We start from the raw sequence: 18,100 nt of genomic DNA, 5'->3' as shown, positions 1-18,100 counted from the left end.
GCTGCGTAAACTGTCTGCGCTATATAAATTCTGTATCATAATAATGGCTTCTTTTACATCAAATTCTGCAGCTTCTCAAAACAAAAATTCAAATTAATTCCAGAACACTAACCTTTGTTCTTTGAGGTCAACAAAGTGAAATTTGCCTGAACAAATACTTGGATCATTATTTTAGCTGAGAATCTTACCAGCCTTTTCCAGCAATACTTATACAGATATTGTGTTTTAGGGACAGGACTGGATAAGAAAACAGCATGTATTAACTTTGCACAGAGAAGCTGGTTCAAACGTTGTACCCAATATCACTATACCAAATCCTATCTGATCTAGCATTATTGTCTTTCGAGGTTCGATTTGTAAAACTAAAGGCATTGCTGAATGATATGGCAGTACAAGATATCTTCAAGAAAAGGAAAATGTAAGCTTACGGTTTACAAACAAATTCAGGGTCATGTAACTAAACTATTATTTTTTTACCTAAAGCAATGTGTTATAGAAACGGACAGTTATCCAATTGACAGTTGTGATGTTAGAAACTCACTAGCACAGGCACAACGGTCCAGTAAAATCGCTAACCTTATTGAATTTGTATCCAATGACTGCCAAAGAATGTGCTCTGTTACCCTTTAAGGCAGAATCTGCTATGACTACTTGCTAGATGCCTGAAATGCACAGTACATTTTCATGTTGGTTCCGTAAAGACTGTGTTAATGAGGTAAGAATTTGGCATGTAGTCTCCTCCATTCCTTTATCAGGCTATTATCTGGAGCATAATCACAAGTCTAAGAGTGGTCACGTCCATCAGAAAGACACAAACTGGCATTTGATAAGTCAGTCTTTTTCCTAATTTAATTTATATGGTAAAATATTTTCTAAAATATAACCAGATAAAATTGTATTTGTGTGATGCCGATTGCTTCTGAAGTTTGGAACCAACAGTTATCTTTACATTCAATTTCCAAAAGCAACTGGTCACATTGCTTGCTAAATAACTAACCTCAGTTGAGGCTTTAGCCTAGGTTCACATTGGGGCGGGTGCAGGAAACGCACAGGAATCACTACGTTTCCCTCATCGCATATATGTGAACCGAGGCTTAAATATGGCCATACACTGAAATTCAGCCAGTTCAGTAGGGACTGGTCGGATTTAGATCAGTGTGTGGCTGTCCCCACTAGAGAAAGTCCATAGTTTGATCAACCCTTGGAAAGTTTTTCTCAATCAGTGGTTGCAGCTGCTGATCAGTGTATTCTGACAGTAGCAAGTCCTGCTGTCAGTATACAATGTCCTGGAAGATTCCTCCATTTACCTTGTTTGTGTCCACTGGCTAAATGGAAAAAAATAAACAAAAAACATTGTGTGGCTAGCTTTAGTTACTTGGCCAAGCCAAAGCCTGTCCCCAGGTTTAAAGCAAATCTGTATTTTTTTTTTATCCAGGGCAAAACAACAGGTTCACTTTAGACCTCCCGACAGCCACATGACTCCCAACTATGTGACATCACTGGGACAATCACTAACGTCACATGAGGAGAGTCCATAGCCCTGTGTAAACTGCAACTTCATTGACACACAGATTACACAAATTGGCATTTCCTGCCCTAGACTGCCAAACAGAACAGCAGGAGAGCGAAGGAAACCAAGTATGTGTGCTGGGAAGTAGGAAGGTTAAGAGAACCTGCTGCTTTGACATGCATGGACCAAAGTCCCAACTGCAGCCCAAACCTTTTGTTTAAGTTTTGGAAAGTGTACATGAAGGTTAGCAGCACATTAAGCTGACTGTGTGCCTATAAAGGGAATTTTATTTCTCACCCAGTTCTAAATATGGCATAAACAGGAAGTGAGGCAATTTCCCCCATGAGATATTTTTTTTTTTTATCATTGCTGCCTGCATCCCAGTTAAAGGGATTGTCCATCACACTTCCCCAGACACATGACACAATCAGCAATTAAAAAAAAACAAAAACACAAAAACTTTGGCTCCCATAATGATGTACTTTTCCTACTGAGCCTACAGGGACTGTCAATCACAATAATGTAGCATGGAGGACGTAGACACATATAAATAGGGGGTGTCAGGTAGCACGCTTGCATAACAGCTGCTCTGCCAAAGCTAGCAACATAGGGAAAAGTGGTGATTTCACAAAACTTGGCATTTTATAACAATATCCTGCATTTTAATTGGACCAAAGTCTAAAAAGTCATCTGCACATTTCTCAGCTATATCATAATGAATAAAACATATAAAACAAAGGCCCCTTGCAACAATGATAGGTATTGCCCTTGGACTGCTACAGCAGCCTGGCCTTACTTCAAATAGTTGGATCTTCATATAAGAAAACAACGTCACAATGAGTTAAGTTCTGTTACATTTTTTCCTAGCAAAAAAATGTTGATGACATATACAAATACATTTTAATCCATTTATGTATCAAACGACAGACTTAGAAAATTATTTCAAGTATCCTTTGTAATCACAGTGAAAACGTAAGACCAAAATATTAAATGACAAACTTTCTCAGATGGAAAAAAAAAAAAAAAACACAAAAACATACGTACCAAATTAAGAATCACAAAAAAATGCTTTAACGCATTTCCTTCATGTATTATGAATAGAAAGATTATCTTTAAAAAGTTATAAAAATTAAAATAAATTACATATTTAGGTACACTTTCCCTTCAAAGCGTTCTATAAAAATTCAGAACAGTGTAGGATCCTTTAAATCCTTACATGGAAATAAACACTAGGAACCCACGTCTCCACTCTGTAGAAGCTCCCGCTGCGTAGTGTCTTTATTATTGGTTAATAAAATTTATAGCTCAAGAAGTTAGTAGACCCAGCTAATTGGAACCCACTGCTGCTCCATTCGTAACTTCTCAACAGCTGCCTGGAGCTTCTCAAAGGCCTTGTCTAAGTTGTCATTTACAATGGTGAGGTCAAAGTAATGGTTGTAGGCTCTCATAATTCGAGCACTCTCATCAACCGTCTTCTTCAGATCAGTATCCTAACAAAACAAAACAGAAGAAAAAAAATAAATAAAAATAAGTATTACATGCCCACAAAACGTGTACCTTGGTTTAAGAGCCTGGTGAACCCAGGTTGTGTAATGTGACTACATAGCTCAATAAACAACATTTTAACCAAAACTAAGAAAATGGCATACTTCAATATACCACTTTATTGCACATAAAAAAAAACTAAAAACTAAAAGGGGAACTGCAATCCCTTATAATTAGAACTTCAATGCCATTATAATGTATTCATTTTACTCACTCATATACAAATTAACAGGATGATCCATCATCAAAGAAAATTTGGGTAAAATAGGCTGGAAAATAGTCCTGCATTTACAGAGCCCTAAATCCACAGGTGATCCAGAGGAAAGTGAAAAGGGTCTTAAAGCATGGTCCAACAGGGAGAAAAGGTCCTTCCTGATCTCGGGTGAGGAAAGTGTTAACTTCTGATTGTACTACTATATATATATATATATATATATATATATATATATATATATATATATATATATATATATATATATTTATTAGCAGAGACCTTAGAGAATAAAATGGTGATCGTTACAATATTTTATGTCACATGGTATTTGTGCAGCGGTCTTTCAAAACGTAATTTTTTGGAAAGGAAGACACTTTCATGAAATAAAAAAAAAACAAAAAAAAACAGTAAAGTTAGCCCAATTTGTATAATGTGAAAGAGGATGTTATTCAGAGTAAATAGATACCGAACATGTCATGCTTTGAAATTGCGCACACTCATGGAATAGCGACAAACTATGGTACCTAAAAATCTCCATAGGCGACGCTTTAAAAAAATGTAATGTTACCAGGTTAGAGTTAGAGGAGGTCTTTTGCTAGAATTATTGCTCTCACTCTGACAATCGCTGCGATACATCACATGTGTGATTTGAACATTGTTTATATATGCGGGTGCGATTTGCGTATGAGTTTTCGTTGCTGCGTGAGCACACGGGGACGAGGGCGCTTTAAAAAAAAAAAAATTCTCCCTTTTTTTTTTTTTTAAAGGGACAATGTAAAAAATTAAAATCTTTAATTGCTGTCACAAGGAATGTAAACATCCCTTTGTGACAGTAATAGGTGGTGAAAGGTACTCTTTATGGAGGAACCGGGGGTCTAAAAGACCCCAAAATCCGTTTGCACTTAAAAGTATTCAGAACGCCAAAAACGGCGATTTTGAAGACGGCCATTTTTTTTAAATCGACGCCATTGGCAGCCGAGTAAACCGGAAGTGACATCACTTCCGTGTTTTTACATAGGAGACTCGATTGAAGCCGTTTCCGGCTTCGTTTCAGTCTCAGCCTAGCTGGCGGATGCGCCGGATTGTGGATCGGGTCTCCCAGTGGGAGGCCTGGGAAGAGCAGCTGAAGGGGGGGGGGGGGGCATACCCTCCTGCTCCTTTAGGATACCAGCCGAGGGCCTTTTAGCCACATCGGCTGTTATCAAAAACAACCGATTCAACCGATCAAAGAGCCAACCACACGCTCGAAGTAACGGTTACCAGGTTTGCACACATCTCAGAAGGGATTTTGGTCCACTCTTCTTTACAGATCTACTCTAGATCCTTAAGGTTTTTTAGCTGTGGCTTGGCAACTCAAAGTTTTAGCTCCCTTTATAAATTTTCTATAGGATTAAGGTCTGGAGACTCCACACACTCCATGACCTTAATATGTTTCTTCTTGAGCCACTCCTTTGTTGCCTTGGCAGTATGTTTTGGGTCATGGTCATGTGAGTGGCTCCTTTCCGTCAAATGACGGCGCGATCACATGTAAACAAACCGGCATCATGTCATGACGCCGGTTCCTCCCTCCCCTCTCTGTACCGATCGGTACAGAGGGGGAGAGATTGGATGGGAGCCGCGCTGTGGGCTGCATGTGTAGTGCCCACAGCGCTGTTCAGTGACATGTACAGTCACATCCATCCATCCCTCCCTCCATACTCTGCAATACCCTGTGCCATACTCTGCAATGCCCCGCCATACTCTGCAATGCCCCGCCATACTCTGCAATGCCCCGCCATACTCTGCAATACTCTGATACCCAGCCATGCTCTGGTATACTCAGCCATACTCGGCCTCTGTATGTGGCCAGGCTGTGGAAGTCTCACACATGTGGTATCACCGTACTCAGGAGAAGTAGGAGAATCTATTGGGTTGTCATTTTTGGTGTGTACATGCTATGTGTTAGAAATATTGTATAAATGGACAATTTTGTGTTAAAAAAATGTGTTTTAACCACTTCCCGCCCGCTGGCCGTCATACGACGTCCTTGACTTTGTGCGGGGATATCTGAATGATGGGTGCAGCTACAGGCATCATTCAGATATCAGCTTTTTCAGCCGGCGATTCCCTAAACCATAAGAATGACCAAAGCAGGTGTTCCACTGCTTGATCATTCTTACGGGAGGCGAGAGGGGACGTCCCCCCCTCTCGCCGCCCTCAGGTGCTTCTACCGACTCACCGCTACGATCGATCGAAGCCAGGATCATTTTTTTATTTTTTTTATTTCAGGCTTCCCAGCCTAGAGGTGAGATGTGGGGTCTTATTGACCCCATATCTCACTGTAAAGAGGTAAAGAGGACCTGTCATGCCATATTCCTATTACAGGGGATGTTTACATTCCTTGTAATAGAAATAAAAGTGATCAAAAAATTTATTTTTTGGAAAAAAGCCTCAAATTAAAATAAAGTAAAATGAACAATTAAAAAAAAAAAAAAAAATTATTTTTCCCCGTGTCCCCGTATGCAGAAGCGAACGCATACGTAAGTTGCACCCACATATGAAAATGGTGTTCAAACCACACATGTGAGGTATCGCTGTGATCGGTAGAGCGAGAGCAATAATTTTGGCCTTAGACCTCCTCTGTAACTCACAACATGTAACCAGTAAAAAATTGTAAAGCGTCTCCTATGGGGATTTTTAAATAGCGAAGTTTGGCGCTATTCCACGAGCGTGTGCAATATTGAAGGGTGACATGTTATCTATTTACTCGGCATAACTTCATCTTTCACATAATGCAAAAATATTGGGCTAACTTTACTACTTTGTTTTTTTTTTAAAGCACAAAACTGTTTTTTTTTTTTTTTTTAAAAAAACACGTTCGAAAAATTGCTGCGCAAATACCGTGCGAGATAAAAAGTTGCAACGACCGCCATTGTATTCTCTAGGGTCTTTGCTAAAAAAATATATATAATGTTTTGGGGTTCTATGTAATTTTCTAGCAAATAAATTATGATTTTTACATGTAGCAGAGAAATGTCAGAATTGGCCTGGGTGCTCCCTGCATGTTGGGCCTCTGTATGTGGCCACGCTGTGTAAAAGACTCACACATGTGGTATCACCGTACTCGGGAGTAATAGCAGAATGTGTTTTGGGGTGTAATTTGTGGTATGCATATGCTGTGTGTGAGAAATAACCTGCTAATATGACAATTTTGTGAAAAAAAAAAAAAGAAAAAAAAAATCTTGATTTTGCAAAGAATTGTGGGAAAAAATAACAACTTCAAAAAACTCATCATGCATCTTTCTAAATACCTTGGAATGTCTTCTTTCCAAAAAGGGGTCATTTGGGGGGTATTTGTACTTTTCTGGCATGCTAGGGTCTCAAGAAATGAGATAGGCCGTCAGTAATTCAGGTGTGATCAATTTTCAGAGATTGGCACCATAGCTTGTGGACTCTATAACTTTCACAAAGACCAAATAATATACACTGATTTGGGTTATTTTTACCAAAGATATGTAGCGGTATAAATTTTAGCCAAAATATATGAAGAAAAAATTACTAATCTGCAAAATTTTATAACAAACGAAGAAAAATGCATTTGTTTACAGAATTTTCGGTCTTTTTTCTTTTATAGCGCAAAAAATAAAGAACCCAGCGGTGATTAAATACCACCAAAAGAAAACTCTATTTGTGTGAAAAAAAGGGCAAAAATTTCATTTGGGTACAGTGTTGCATGACTGAGTAATTGTCATTCAAAGTGTGAGAGCCCAGAAAGCTGAAAATTGGTCTGGTTATTAAGGGGGTTTAAGTGCCCAGTGGTCAAGTGGATAATTAACCAAAAAGTGGTGACAAATCCAGAAAGCACAGTGGAAAATTTCAAGACACTACTAATGAATAAATATCTACTTTAACATGGCTTCCATAGAAGTGCAAATACTTATTTATAAAAGAAAGATAAAAAAATGGTCATATATCCCCCCCCCCCCCGGCTCACCTTGCAGCAACTGAAAGCCGGGGGAGAGAGAGGAGGAGAAGCCACATGCACTATAGGGAGAGCCACGCAGGGGAATTAGTTCCAATAATTGTACCGCCCACCTCCCTTCCCAGCACTCTGATCACCACCCCCTGCTTCACTTTCTAACCCCCCCCTTCCTGCAGGTAGCGGAGGCAGTGGGAGGGAACCCGGTAATTAAATATTTGTCCAGTGTTGCAATTTTATGCATCTATATGCCTGTACTCATGTGTATGTACTTGAATATACAGGCCTATAGACGTAAATTACTGTAGGTAAAAGGTAGAAACTTCTATTTTTTTTTTTTTTAAGGCTCTGTACTCAACACTGCTGTACTGATCTTTTACACAGCAGTGTGCACTGTTTCAGACAGCAATGCATCGGATTACAGAACTGTAAAAAAAGGTTTTTTTATAACGTACCAAATGTATCTGATCCATTTAACCAGCTTTAAATTTCCTACTTCACATAGCTTGAGAAGCCCCCAAGTGCGAACTCAATTTGCACCTATGATTTGGAGTTGGCCATTAATTGCGGTCTTTAAATAAATATTGCTGATTTCCTTTCAGAATTATGGAAATCAGCAAGTTCTTCTTACGTCAGAAGTCTGTGTTTTTAGGACTTATGCACACTGGACATTTTTTCTGTTGCTCCTAGGCGCGTTTGGCTTTTTTTCCCTGCCTCTAAATGCTTCTTGCACATTAGCCTATGCACACATACATTTAGAGGCATTTAGAGACAGAGAAAAAGCCCCACAACCAGTGCATCCAGGAGCAGCAGAGTTATGGCTGAAAAACGTCTGACGTGCCTAAATGCATGTAAACATATTTAAGCACTAGGTGCATTTAGCATGGGCTTGGGCATTAATACATTTTAATGGACAGAACAAATAATTATTCTGGTCAATAAAATGAATGCCCAAGTACTTGACGTGTCTAAACATGATACATGAGTTTACAAGTGTTAAGCGTTTTTTCCGCCAAAACTCTGCTGCCAGGAGGAAAGGAGTCTAGGAGAGTTAGCAAACTTTCCAGTAAGCATGAGGCCTTAGACCTCTAGATGAAGACTAGTGGCTCTACTGAGACAGGAAGACGGGATTTTCCTTAGTACAGTGCCCAGAAAGCAAGAGCTCTGAGGTGGATAAAACCAATACCACCCAGCCATATTAAAGTTAACAAGTTAATCAAATTAGATCATTTGAAAAATATATGAAAAAAAAAAAATGTCCAAGTTTACATTTAGGTTGTGTGTTGGGAGTCTTAGCACGCTATATTTTGGTTGGAAATGGCAATACATTTTTGTTATTATAAGACAGCATTTTTGCCGGTTTTAAAATAGAATATGTGAACTTAATGTAACTGTTTCTATAAAAACACAATAGTCAGAGGTTTTAAATGGATTATAAAAAAATAAATAAATAATTCCAATAATTCCAAAAAAGTTAAATCTACTTGAAACAGAATGCAATGATTTTCAAATATTTTAAACCCGTATTCACAACAGTTTAAACAGTTAAAGCATCTATGTTTTCTATTGTGCATAAAATATTGGTCAATGAGATTTGCAAATCATAAAAAAAAGAAAAATCATTGCATTCGGTTTTTATGCAGCATCCCAGCTATTTTTAAATTGGGGTTGTACTTACTGTATGTACTTAGAGCAGTCCTGATTCTCCTCTTTTGGGCGCTCCTGGCTCCACCTCTTACAGGCTTGATCCCAAGCCATGCTGTCGGTGTCTACAGAAATAAACAGCCTGGCTCAGCCTCACCCCCCACTCCCTTGTCACAGGATTTGATTGCCAGTAGCAGAAGACAATGGCCCGTTGCCATCAATCTGCCCAGTGAGGAGAGATGCGCTGCTCTTGAGAATAGCGTTGGATCGAGGTTGGGCTCGGGTAAGTATAAGGGGGAATGGAGGGGATCCTCTGGCACAGAAGTTTTTTTACCTTAATACAGAGAATGCATTAAGACAAGAAAAAAAAACACAAACAAAACTTTAAAGCCTTTAGAACCACTTTACATAACAAAATGGAGTTGAGCTTACTGAGACACTTTATGTGCTACAAGATCATTATGCAAGTAGTAAGGGTATACAAATAATAATTAAAAAATATGACCTTTTGTAGAAACTCCCCCTTCCTTTAGATTGTAAAGTCCATGAGCAGGGCCCTCCTATTCTATCTGTATTGTAATTGTCTGGTCTCCCTTTATAATGTAAAGTGCTGCACAAACTATTGGTGCTATATAAATCCTGTATAATAATAATGATAATAAATATCTATGGATTAGCATGAATGAAATTCATTAGAATTCCCACACTAAACTATCACTTTAACTATCAAAATGAGGTGGAGTGTGTCCAGGTGTGAGCCGAGGTGGACATGCTAACGAGGAGCTCCGTTCATCCTGAGGCAATCCTTCGCCATCCTTCTTTCTGCACTCCCTGGTGAGCCTAACTAGCAGCCCTGCTTGTTCCCAGACATTCCCTGCCTCAGCCTCGATTTCAGTGCCCGGCCGGCCGCCTAGGTCAATAATCAGGCCGTGGCTGGCTTCACACATCCCCCTGATGACACGTATGCCCTGTGTCGAAGACATGTAGGGGAGGGGCCAGGACGGAGTGTTAGGCAGCGATCACTGCCAGTGTTGGGACAGATGCCATATCCTCGCTGCTGTACCTATATACAGGCTTGTTATAGGGTGGTGCACTGACGCACCCTAGAAATGTGAGGACCCCCTCTTGGGGTGAGTGTTTTTATCTGGTTTGGAATAAATCATTTTAAACGTATTACGCTATATGGTCCTTTCTTCTCATCCATTAACTGCTCCCATGCTGAACCCTGTGATCCTGGAATCTGCACAGAGCCCAGGGTGGCTCCAAAGCGTTTTTTGACTTTGTCTAGCGACTTAGTCACAGTCTCTGAGGTAAGTGTATTACCGGGGGGGGGGGTCACCTGTGTTGCACCATCGCACGATCTGTGGCACGTAGAGATCTGAGCACGTTTTGAATACACCACCATTGAAGATCTCGTACCAGCATTTGTTATCCATGTGCAGGACTGTTTATATGCTTTATATATTCATGTGGTCCCTAAGGGCACATTGTATATATGAATTGTGTGGCACTTTACAGTTTGTTTGGCACATGGCACTTTTTGGAATTTGTTTCCACATATGATGTATGTTTAAAGTAATAGTGGTTTAGGTTTGCCGTATTTGTATATGCACTTTATATTTAATTTATTAAGATATATTAATTTTGTGATTATGCTTAATTAAATAGTGTTTGATACACTTTCATATATATTTGATACACAACTTTGTATCATTACATGGGCACACCTAGTACACTTTAGTGCATCATTTTATATTGCATTAATACTTATTAATTTGTGATACATTTCATTTATTAGTGTTTAATACGCTTTTACACATATTTGACACATTACTGGGTGTGTCACCACATGGACACACCTAGCACACTCTAGCGCATCACTTTATTGATTTGTCACCTACACGCAATACGGGACGTGGTTCGTGCATGCGGCTGAGTAGTGCTTATATTTAGCATTGGATTCAGTGTGGCTCATAGGAATATTTTTTCTTTTATGTATGGATTAGCATGAATGAAATTCATGAGAATTCCCACACTAAACTATTACTTTAACTATCAAAATGAGGTGGAGCGTGTCCAGGGGTGAGCCGAGGCGGACCTGTAGCGAGGATGTCCGTTCATCCTGAGGCAATCCTTCGCCATCCTTCTTTCTGCACTCCCTGGTGAGCCTAACTAGCAGCCCTGCTTGTTCCCAGACATTCCCTGCCCAGAATCGATTTCAGTGCCCGGACGGCCGCCTAGGTCAATAATCAGGCCGTGGCCGGCTTCACACATCCGCGGCCTGCCGCCATTTTGAGGGCTACAGAGCTTCTAGCATCCTACCCGCTCCAGAGCCATGATCTGCCAGAAGAGCGGTCTCTCCACACCTCTATCCCTGCTGCATCATCCCTGGAAGGAACTGGTTGAGAGTGCTGCACCTGGGGGTGGTCGGCTAGACCCATATGGCCGTTGCCTTTTAGGCCTCATTAGAAGAGCTTGGCAAGGCATCCATCTCAGTGTCACTGCCATCCCTGCATGTAAGTCTCTCTCTTCCTCACTGCACACCAGAGGCTTTTAACCACTTCAATACTGGGCACTTTTGGCCCTTTCCTTCCCAGGCCAATTTTCAGCTTTCAGCGCTCTTGCACTTTCAATAAGAATTGCGCGGTCATGCAACACTGTACCCAAATGAAACATTTTATCATTTTGTTCACACAAATAGAGCTTTCTTTTGGTGGTATTTATTCACAAATCCGTTTTTTATATTTTGCGATATAAGCGAAAAAAAAGAGGAAATGAAAAATAAATAAATATTTTCTACTTTGTTTTAAAAGAAATCCAATAAAATCTAATTTTGTCATAAATTTAAGCCAAAATGTATTCTACTAGGTCTTTGGTAAAAAAAAAATCCCGTTAAGTGTATAATAATTGGTTTGTGTGATCACAGACATATGTACGCAGATGATCACAGACATGTGTACGCAGATGATCACAGACATGTGTACGCAGATGATCACAGACACGTGTACGCAGATGATCACAGACACGTGTGTGCAGATGATCACAGACACGTGTGTGCAGATGATCACAGACACGTGTGTGCAGATGATCACAGACACGTGTGTGCAGATGATCACAGACACGTGTGTGCAGATGATCACAGACACGTGTGTGCAGATGATCACAGACACGTGTGTGCAGATGATCACAGACACGTGTGTGCAGATGATCACAGACACGTGTGTGCAGATTAGAGGTCGACCGATATGGGTTTTTCTCTGGCCGATGCCGATATTTAGAAATCGCGGTGGCCGATGGCCGATATGTGATGCCGATTTTTTTGGGCCGATATATTTGGCCGATTTTTTTTTTTTTTTTTCCCTTCATCTCATAAAATCTAACAGTTAGACCGCTTTCACAATGGGGCGTTTTTCAGGCGCTTTTGGGCTAAAAATAGCGCCTGTAAAGTGCCTGTAAAACGGCTCCCCTGCAGTCTCAGTGTGATATCCTGAGTGCTGTCACACTGAGGCGATGCGATGGCAGGATGTAAAAAAAGTCCTGCAAACGGCATCTTTGGCGAGGTGTATACCGCTCCTCCACCACTCCTGCCCATTGAAATGAATGCGCACCGTTGCCGAAGCGCCTGCAAAGCGTTTTGGCAGCGGCGCTTCAGGGGCGCATTTAACCCCTTCCTCAGTTGCTAGCTGGGTTATAAGCGCCCCGCTAGCAGCCGAATAGCGCCTCTAAAATGACGGTAAAGCGCCGCTAAAACTAGCAGCGTTTTACCATCAACGCCTGCCCGCTTCAGTGTGAAAGCAGCCTTAAGTAATACAGAATTTTTTTTTCATTTAAACATTAAACAAAACAAACCTCCAATCAGTTCACTTGTATGTATAATTTAGAAAAAAAAAAAAAAAAAAACTACTATCTTAAATATTATATACACAAAAACAGGTAATCAAAACTTTTGGACGAAAAAAAATGGGCTAACTTTACTGCTTAGGTTTTTTTTTTTAATTCATTACTGTATTTTTTTTTTTTTCAAATTGCGTTTGAAAGACCGCTGCACAAATACCGTGTGACATAAAATATTGCAACAATCACCATTTTATTCCCTAGGGTCTCTGCTAAAAATATATATATAATGTTTGGGGGTTCTAAGTGATTTTCTAGCAGAAAATACAGGATTTTTACTTGTAAGCAACAAGTGTCAGAAAAGATTTAGTCTTTAAATGGTTAAACTGAGAACTTCTACACAGGGAGTTCAGTCTATTGATAAAAAGAACCTGAAAGATACAATGTATCTTCTTATCAGACTTGGCAGGCTGCCCAGAGGAGGAGAGAATCCTCTCCACAGATAACTTAAGGAAACTTGCATTAACTTCTATTACAGAAGTCATTTGCAAGTCACGGCTGAAGTTACAATCGGCCTTTTTTATCAGCACAATCGGCCGATGCCGATTAAGTAAAAAACGCCAAATATCGGCCGATATATCGGTCGACCTCTAGTGCAGATGATCATTGGGACAGATGATTTTACTGTTACATATGAGGGGGAACAGGTGTTTTTACTGTGTGGGGACAGTGATTTGGGGACACTATTTTGGGGACATTGTGTGTTTACATTTTGTGGGGACACTGGGCCGGTGATCAGTGTGTAAAAAGCTGTAACAGCAGCTCATACTCACTGATCACTGGCTTCAGCAATCCGCTCTCCTCTCCTCACTGACAGCTTCCGTGTGAGGAGAGGAGAGCCGATCACCTAGCAACTGGCTCTCCATTTACATCACATGATGGCTGTGATTGGACACAGCCATCATGTGATCAGGAGGGCCAATCACAGAGCTCTCCTGCCAATCGGAGATGCACCGTGTCCAGGTGACACGAGCTTATTGGGATTGCGCCGTTGCGCGAGCATGTGCGCGATCCCCCTCCTTCTGAGGGACGTTCCCGAACTAGAACTAAGTTATTTGCAGATTGCTTGGAATCCGAGAAGGTTGCCAGACAGTACGTATCAGGCACATAGTACTGCTGCCCAAACCAGGGAAAGACCTCACGGGCTGCTCATCCAACAGGCCCATTTCATTGTTGAATTATGACCTTAAGATACTTACCAAAATGCTAGCCAATAGAATTATACAGGTTCTACCATCCCTTGTCAATATAGATCAGACCGGCCCTGGACACAGGGGGGACTTGCTTGCCCAGACTTCAACACATACTATTTAGCAGCAAAGCTCACTCATGCACATAATTGGCAGGCCTCGGACGACACCAATGCGTCAGTCGCCCTGGAGGCAGCACATTTGGGATCCTTTGAGGCCCTTCGCAATGCCCTTTATAGGGGGTTGGGGGGTACTTTTAACACTGACTAAGAAAGCGGTTATTAAGGCATGGCACACGGTAGTGACGAAATCTAATTTGGTAGAAGCCAGATGGTCCACTAATACACCGCTCTGGTGCAATCCAAGGTTACGGGACTTCCTCTCTCCAAGACCCAGGACTGTGGGCCAGTAAGGGCATTAAATATTTGAGGAATATTTGTGATGGTTCTGGGATATGTACAGGCTGAAAAACAAATTCCAACTCTGCCACACCTTTGATTCACAATTTAAATCAGTCCAGCTTCGGCTGGAGCATGATGACCTGGTGACTCTGCTAGACGATGCCGATCTCTCAAAACCATTATTCCAAATTTACCGAGCACTACTATCATCCATACAGGTTGGATTGGATGGTTTGTGGCAAGCGGAGGTGCAATCCAATTCAGGACTATTGGTAGGAGGTAACTCAATTTATTTATGGGTTAACTACCATTCCTATTCCTCTGATAAGTAGTGTCTGTCTCCTTGGCCTAGTGGAACAACTGGTGTTCGCTAAAGCAACACGCACCCTAATTAGTATCCTCCTTTTTTATGAGAGAAAAGCCATAGTACTAAAGTGGAAGTCAGCCAATCCCCCTACCAAGTCGTCATGGAATCAGTTAACACAATGATACCACTCTATAAAGCAATGTATCTGTCTCGAGGATGCCCCAAGAAATATGAACAAGTCTGGCACCTGTGGACAGACTCAGAGTCCACCACAGATGGTCAGCCCTTCGGGGATTAACCGATTAGATTTCCTCTGTATTTACCTGGATCTGTTAAGAGCTGAGGTCCATGCCACAGATAGGTGAGCGGGGGTGTAAGCCCAGAGGTCAAAATAAATACGCCATCCTAAACATTCCTATAGCGTCCAGTACTGACCGCTAAGAGTGAGACAAGGTCCTCCAAGAAACAATATTTTCTACCATATGTAACCTGAGCGATGGTTGTGTTGTGTTTAGTTAGGTATGTGTAGTTTTAAGGTAAACTGTGAGTGGTACTTTGTTATGCACATGATTATGTGCACATGTTGGCCGGGGAATGCCCCAATGGCTCTGTTTTGTACCTCTACGGAAAAATTTTCCATAAAGAGAATAAAAAAAAAAAAAAAACAATCAAAATGCCTACAGACATTGATAAAACTAAAAAAAAAAAAAAAAAAAAAAAAAAAAAAAACAGGATCGTACACACAGCAGGTTTTTCCATGTTAGCTTTGACTTGGTGGAAAATTGTCTGAAGTTTAGCAATACCACTCAACACTGTTGAGCAGAGGTGGATCCATACGGACACATAGCAACCACTACATATAGGGTATATGAAAAAAATGCGCCGCGCCTAGGGGTGTAACTGAATAACTGTAAATCTAAGTACAAATCATAGATAATAAAGCGTGCAAATCAAATAGAGCCTAAAGCTCTGATCACTTACTAAGATCACCTGCTGTGTGAATCCTAAAGCTCTGATCACTTACTAAGATCACCTGCTGTGTGAATCCTATGACCAAACACACTAAAAAATATCTAGTGCAATAAATCACAAAGTGCAATGTGCATAGAAAAACGTAATAAGATAAATATACAATCCACAGTGATTAAAATATAATCATTCCTAATAAGGTGTATATGCTAAAAAATGTTACACATATGTAGATCCACTGTGATTAAAATGAAAAAGAAAAAAATTAAATAAAACAATATATATATTCGTAAAACACAGAGTAAATCAATCACATGCGTGGGCGAATTGAAACTATAATCGCCCTAATAAAGGTGTTCAAATCACATCCGTGAAAAAATCTTCCAATCCAGTAACATAAAGTGACCAAGTTCAAATAAAAGTCAGTGTAATGGTGATGGTTCAAAGAAAAAGTTCCAGTTTTGAATCAAACGTGCCCAAAGAAAAACATGCTGTGAAGTGCCTTGGTGACCCCCAATGTGATTGCGCTCACCTTGGAGCGTGTGACACAGGTTTTAATTGTGTCAATACACGCTTTTGGAGCCACCCCTGGGCTCAGTATTAGGTACAGCTGATTCCCACACTGGATTCTTTATGGCTCCACTCACATCAGACCATATAAAAGAAAAAGGCTAATATAGTATAATACCGTAGGATACTTTTATTAAAATCACATCCAATCCCCACATGGGGTACTCACATTTATAAGGTGCTCATGTGCACCAAACATAACATAGGAAAAAACGGCTGTGCGGCGTGCTGCGGGGTGTGAGAGCTCCACAACCCAGCTCTGTGCTGATCGCTCCGTCCTGGCCCCTCCCCTACGCGTCTTCGACACAGGGAGTCATGTGTCTTCATCAGGGGGATATTATTAGGGCGATTATAGTTTCAATTCGCCCACGCATGTGATTGATTTACTCTGTGTTTTACGAATATATATATTGTTTTATTTAATTTTTTTCTTTTTCATTTTAATCACAGTGGATCTACATATGTGTAACATTTTTTAGCATATACACCTTATTAGGAATGATTATATTTTAATCACTGTGGATTGTATATTTATCTTATTACGTTTTTCTATGCACATTGCACTTTGTGATTTATTGCACTAGATATTTTTTAGTGTGTTTGGTCATAGGATTCACACAGCAGGTGATCTTAGTAAGTGATCAGAGCTTTAGGATTCACACAGCAGGTGATCTTAGTAAGTGATCAGAGCTTTAAGCTCTATTTGATTTGCACGCTTTATTATCTATGATTTGCACTTAGATTTACAGTTATTCAGTTACACCCCTAGGCGCGGCGCATTTTTTTCATATATCATTTATCGCACGGTCATGAATACGTGATCTGCGCCTGCAGCCGGGTAGCTGTTTGGTTGAATTTCCATTAAGGCACTGGATAATTGTGGCTTGCAAGATTTTTTTTCCATAATACTACATATAGGGTGCTCAATATTTGTTAAGTGGTAGAATACAGGGGGAAAGTCTTTTGGAGTCTTTCAGCTAATGACTCTTCTTAGCGTACTGGATGTGGTGTTCTTTATAAGACTCAATCTGGAAGCAAACTACATTCCGCATTGAACTCTGCAGACAGCATTAAGTCGAACTCTCTTGAAATAAAAACCTAAAGAAAGGTAAGCTGCAACATATTCAATTGTTTGTTCTTGGGTTTACATACATTTTTGTAGAGGAACTTCAACCAGGTCTGCAAAAAGTAAAAAAAGTCAGCAGCTACAAATACTATAGCTGCTGACTTTTACAGAACAGGTACTTAGCAGCCAATGGAGTCCATCAATGTCTTCATACAACTCAAATTTTTCAGTGATGTCTATAGTCCCACACCGCCATTTTAGATTTGAGAGTCAGCTGGTACTTCCTGAACAGTCGCAGCTGGCTCTCAACCTGCAAGTGTGAGATGGCCAAAGCCTCCTGGGATGTGTGACATCCGGGAGGCTGCAAGGTGGGAACTGGGGTGGACCCATCAAATGGCATCCCTGTCTAGGCATGAAATAAGGAATTACACGCAAATGGCAAGAAAAGAAAAAAAACCCTGCAGTTTTAACCCTTCCCCAATCTATACGAAATGGGAAAAAAAACTATGAAAACTGTGTTTAGACCAGTGGTCTCCAAACTGCAGGCCTGATGTGGCCCTTTGCTTACATTTATGGGGCACTATACAGTGCCTTGAAAAAGTATTCATATCCATTGAAATTTGCCACATTTTGTCATATTAAAACCAAAAACGTAACTGTATTTTATTGGGATTTTATGCGATAGACCAACACAAAGTGGCACATTGTGAAGTGTAAGGAAAATGATAAATGGTTTTGAATTATTTTACAAATAAATATCTGAAAAGTGTGGTGTGCATTTGTATTCAGCCCCCTTCACTTTGATACCCCTAACTAAAATCTAGTGGAACCA

The 18,100-nt window shown here is 40.4% G+C and overlaps 2 protein-coding genes across 9 annotated transcripts in view; one reads left to right on the top strand and one right to left on the bottom strand.

Moving 5' to 3' along the window:
- Window positions 1-18,100, bottom strand: part of PALS2 (protein associated with LIN7 2, MAGUK p55 family member) — a 387,134-nt gene that overhangs the window by 13,148 nt on the left and 355,886 nt on the right. For 7 of the 8 annotated variants that reach the window (XM_073630119.1, XM_073630114.1, XM_073630112.1 and 4 more), the window contains one exon: window positions 1,209-3,000. The exons of the other annotated variant lie outside the window; for it this stretch is intronic. In XM_073630119.1, the coding sequence (XP_073486220.1) occupies window positions 2,824-3,000 (177 nt within the window). In that variant the 3' untranslated portion in view covers window positions 1,209-2,823. Of the gene's footprint in view, window positions 1-1,208; window positions 3,001-18,100 lie in introns of those variants that run through there. 8 annotated transcript variants of the gene reach the window in all.
- Window positions 1-18,100, top strand: part of GSDME (gasdermin E) — a 502,502-nt gene that overhangs the window by 392,924 nt on the left and 91,478 nt on the right. The gene's annotated exons all lie outside the window — the stretch shown is intronic.

This window comes from Aquarana catesbeiana, linkage group LG05 (assembly GCF_042186555.1).
Source record: "Aquarana catesbeiana isolate 2022-GZ linkage group LG05, ASM4218655v1, whole genome shotgun sequence".
NCBI classification, from domain to species: domain Eukaryota; kingdom Metazoa; phylum Chordata; class Amphibia; order Anura; family Ranidae; genus Aquarana; species Aquarana catesbeiana.
Note: the sequence above shows the minus strand (reverse complement) of the source record. Positions and strands in the feature narration are given on the sequence as shown.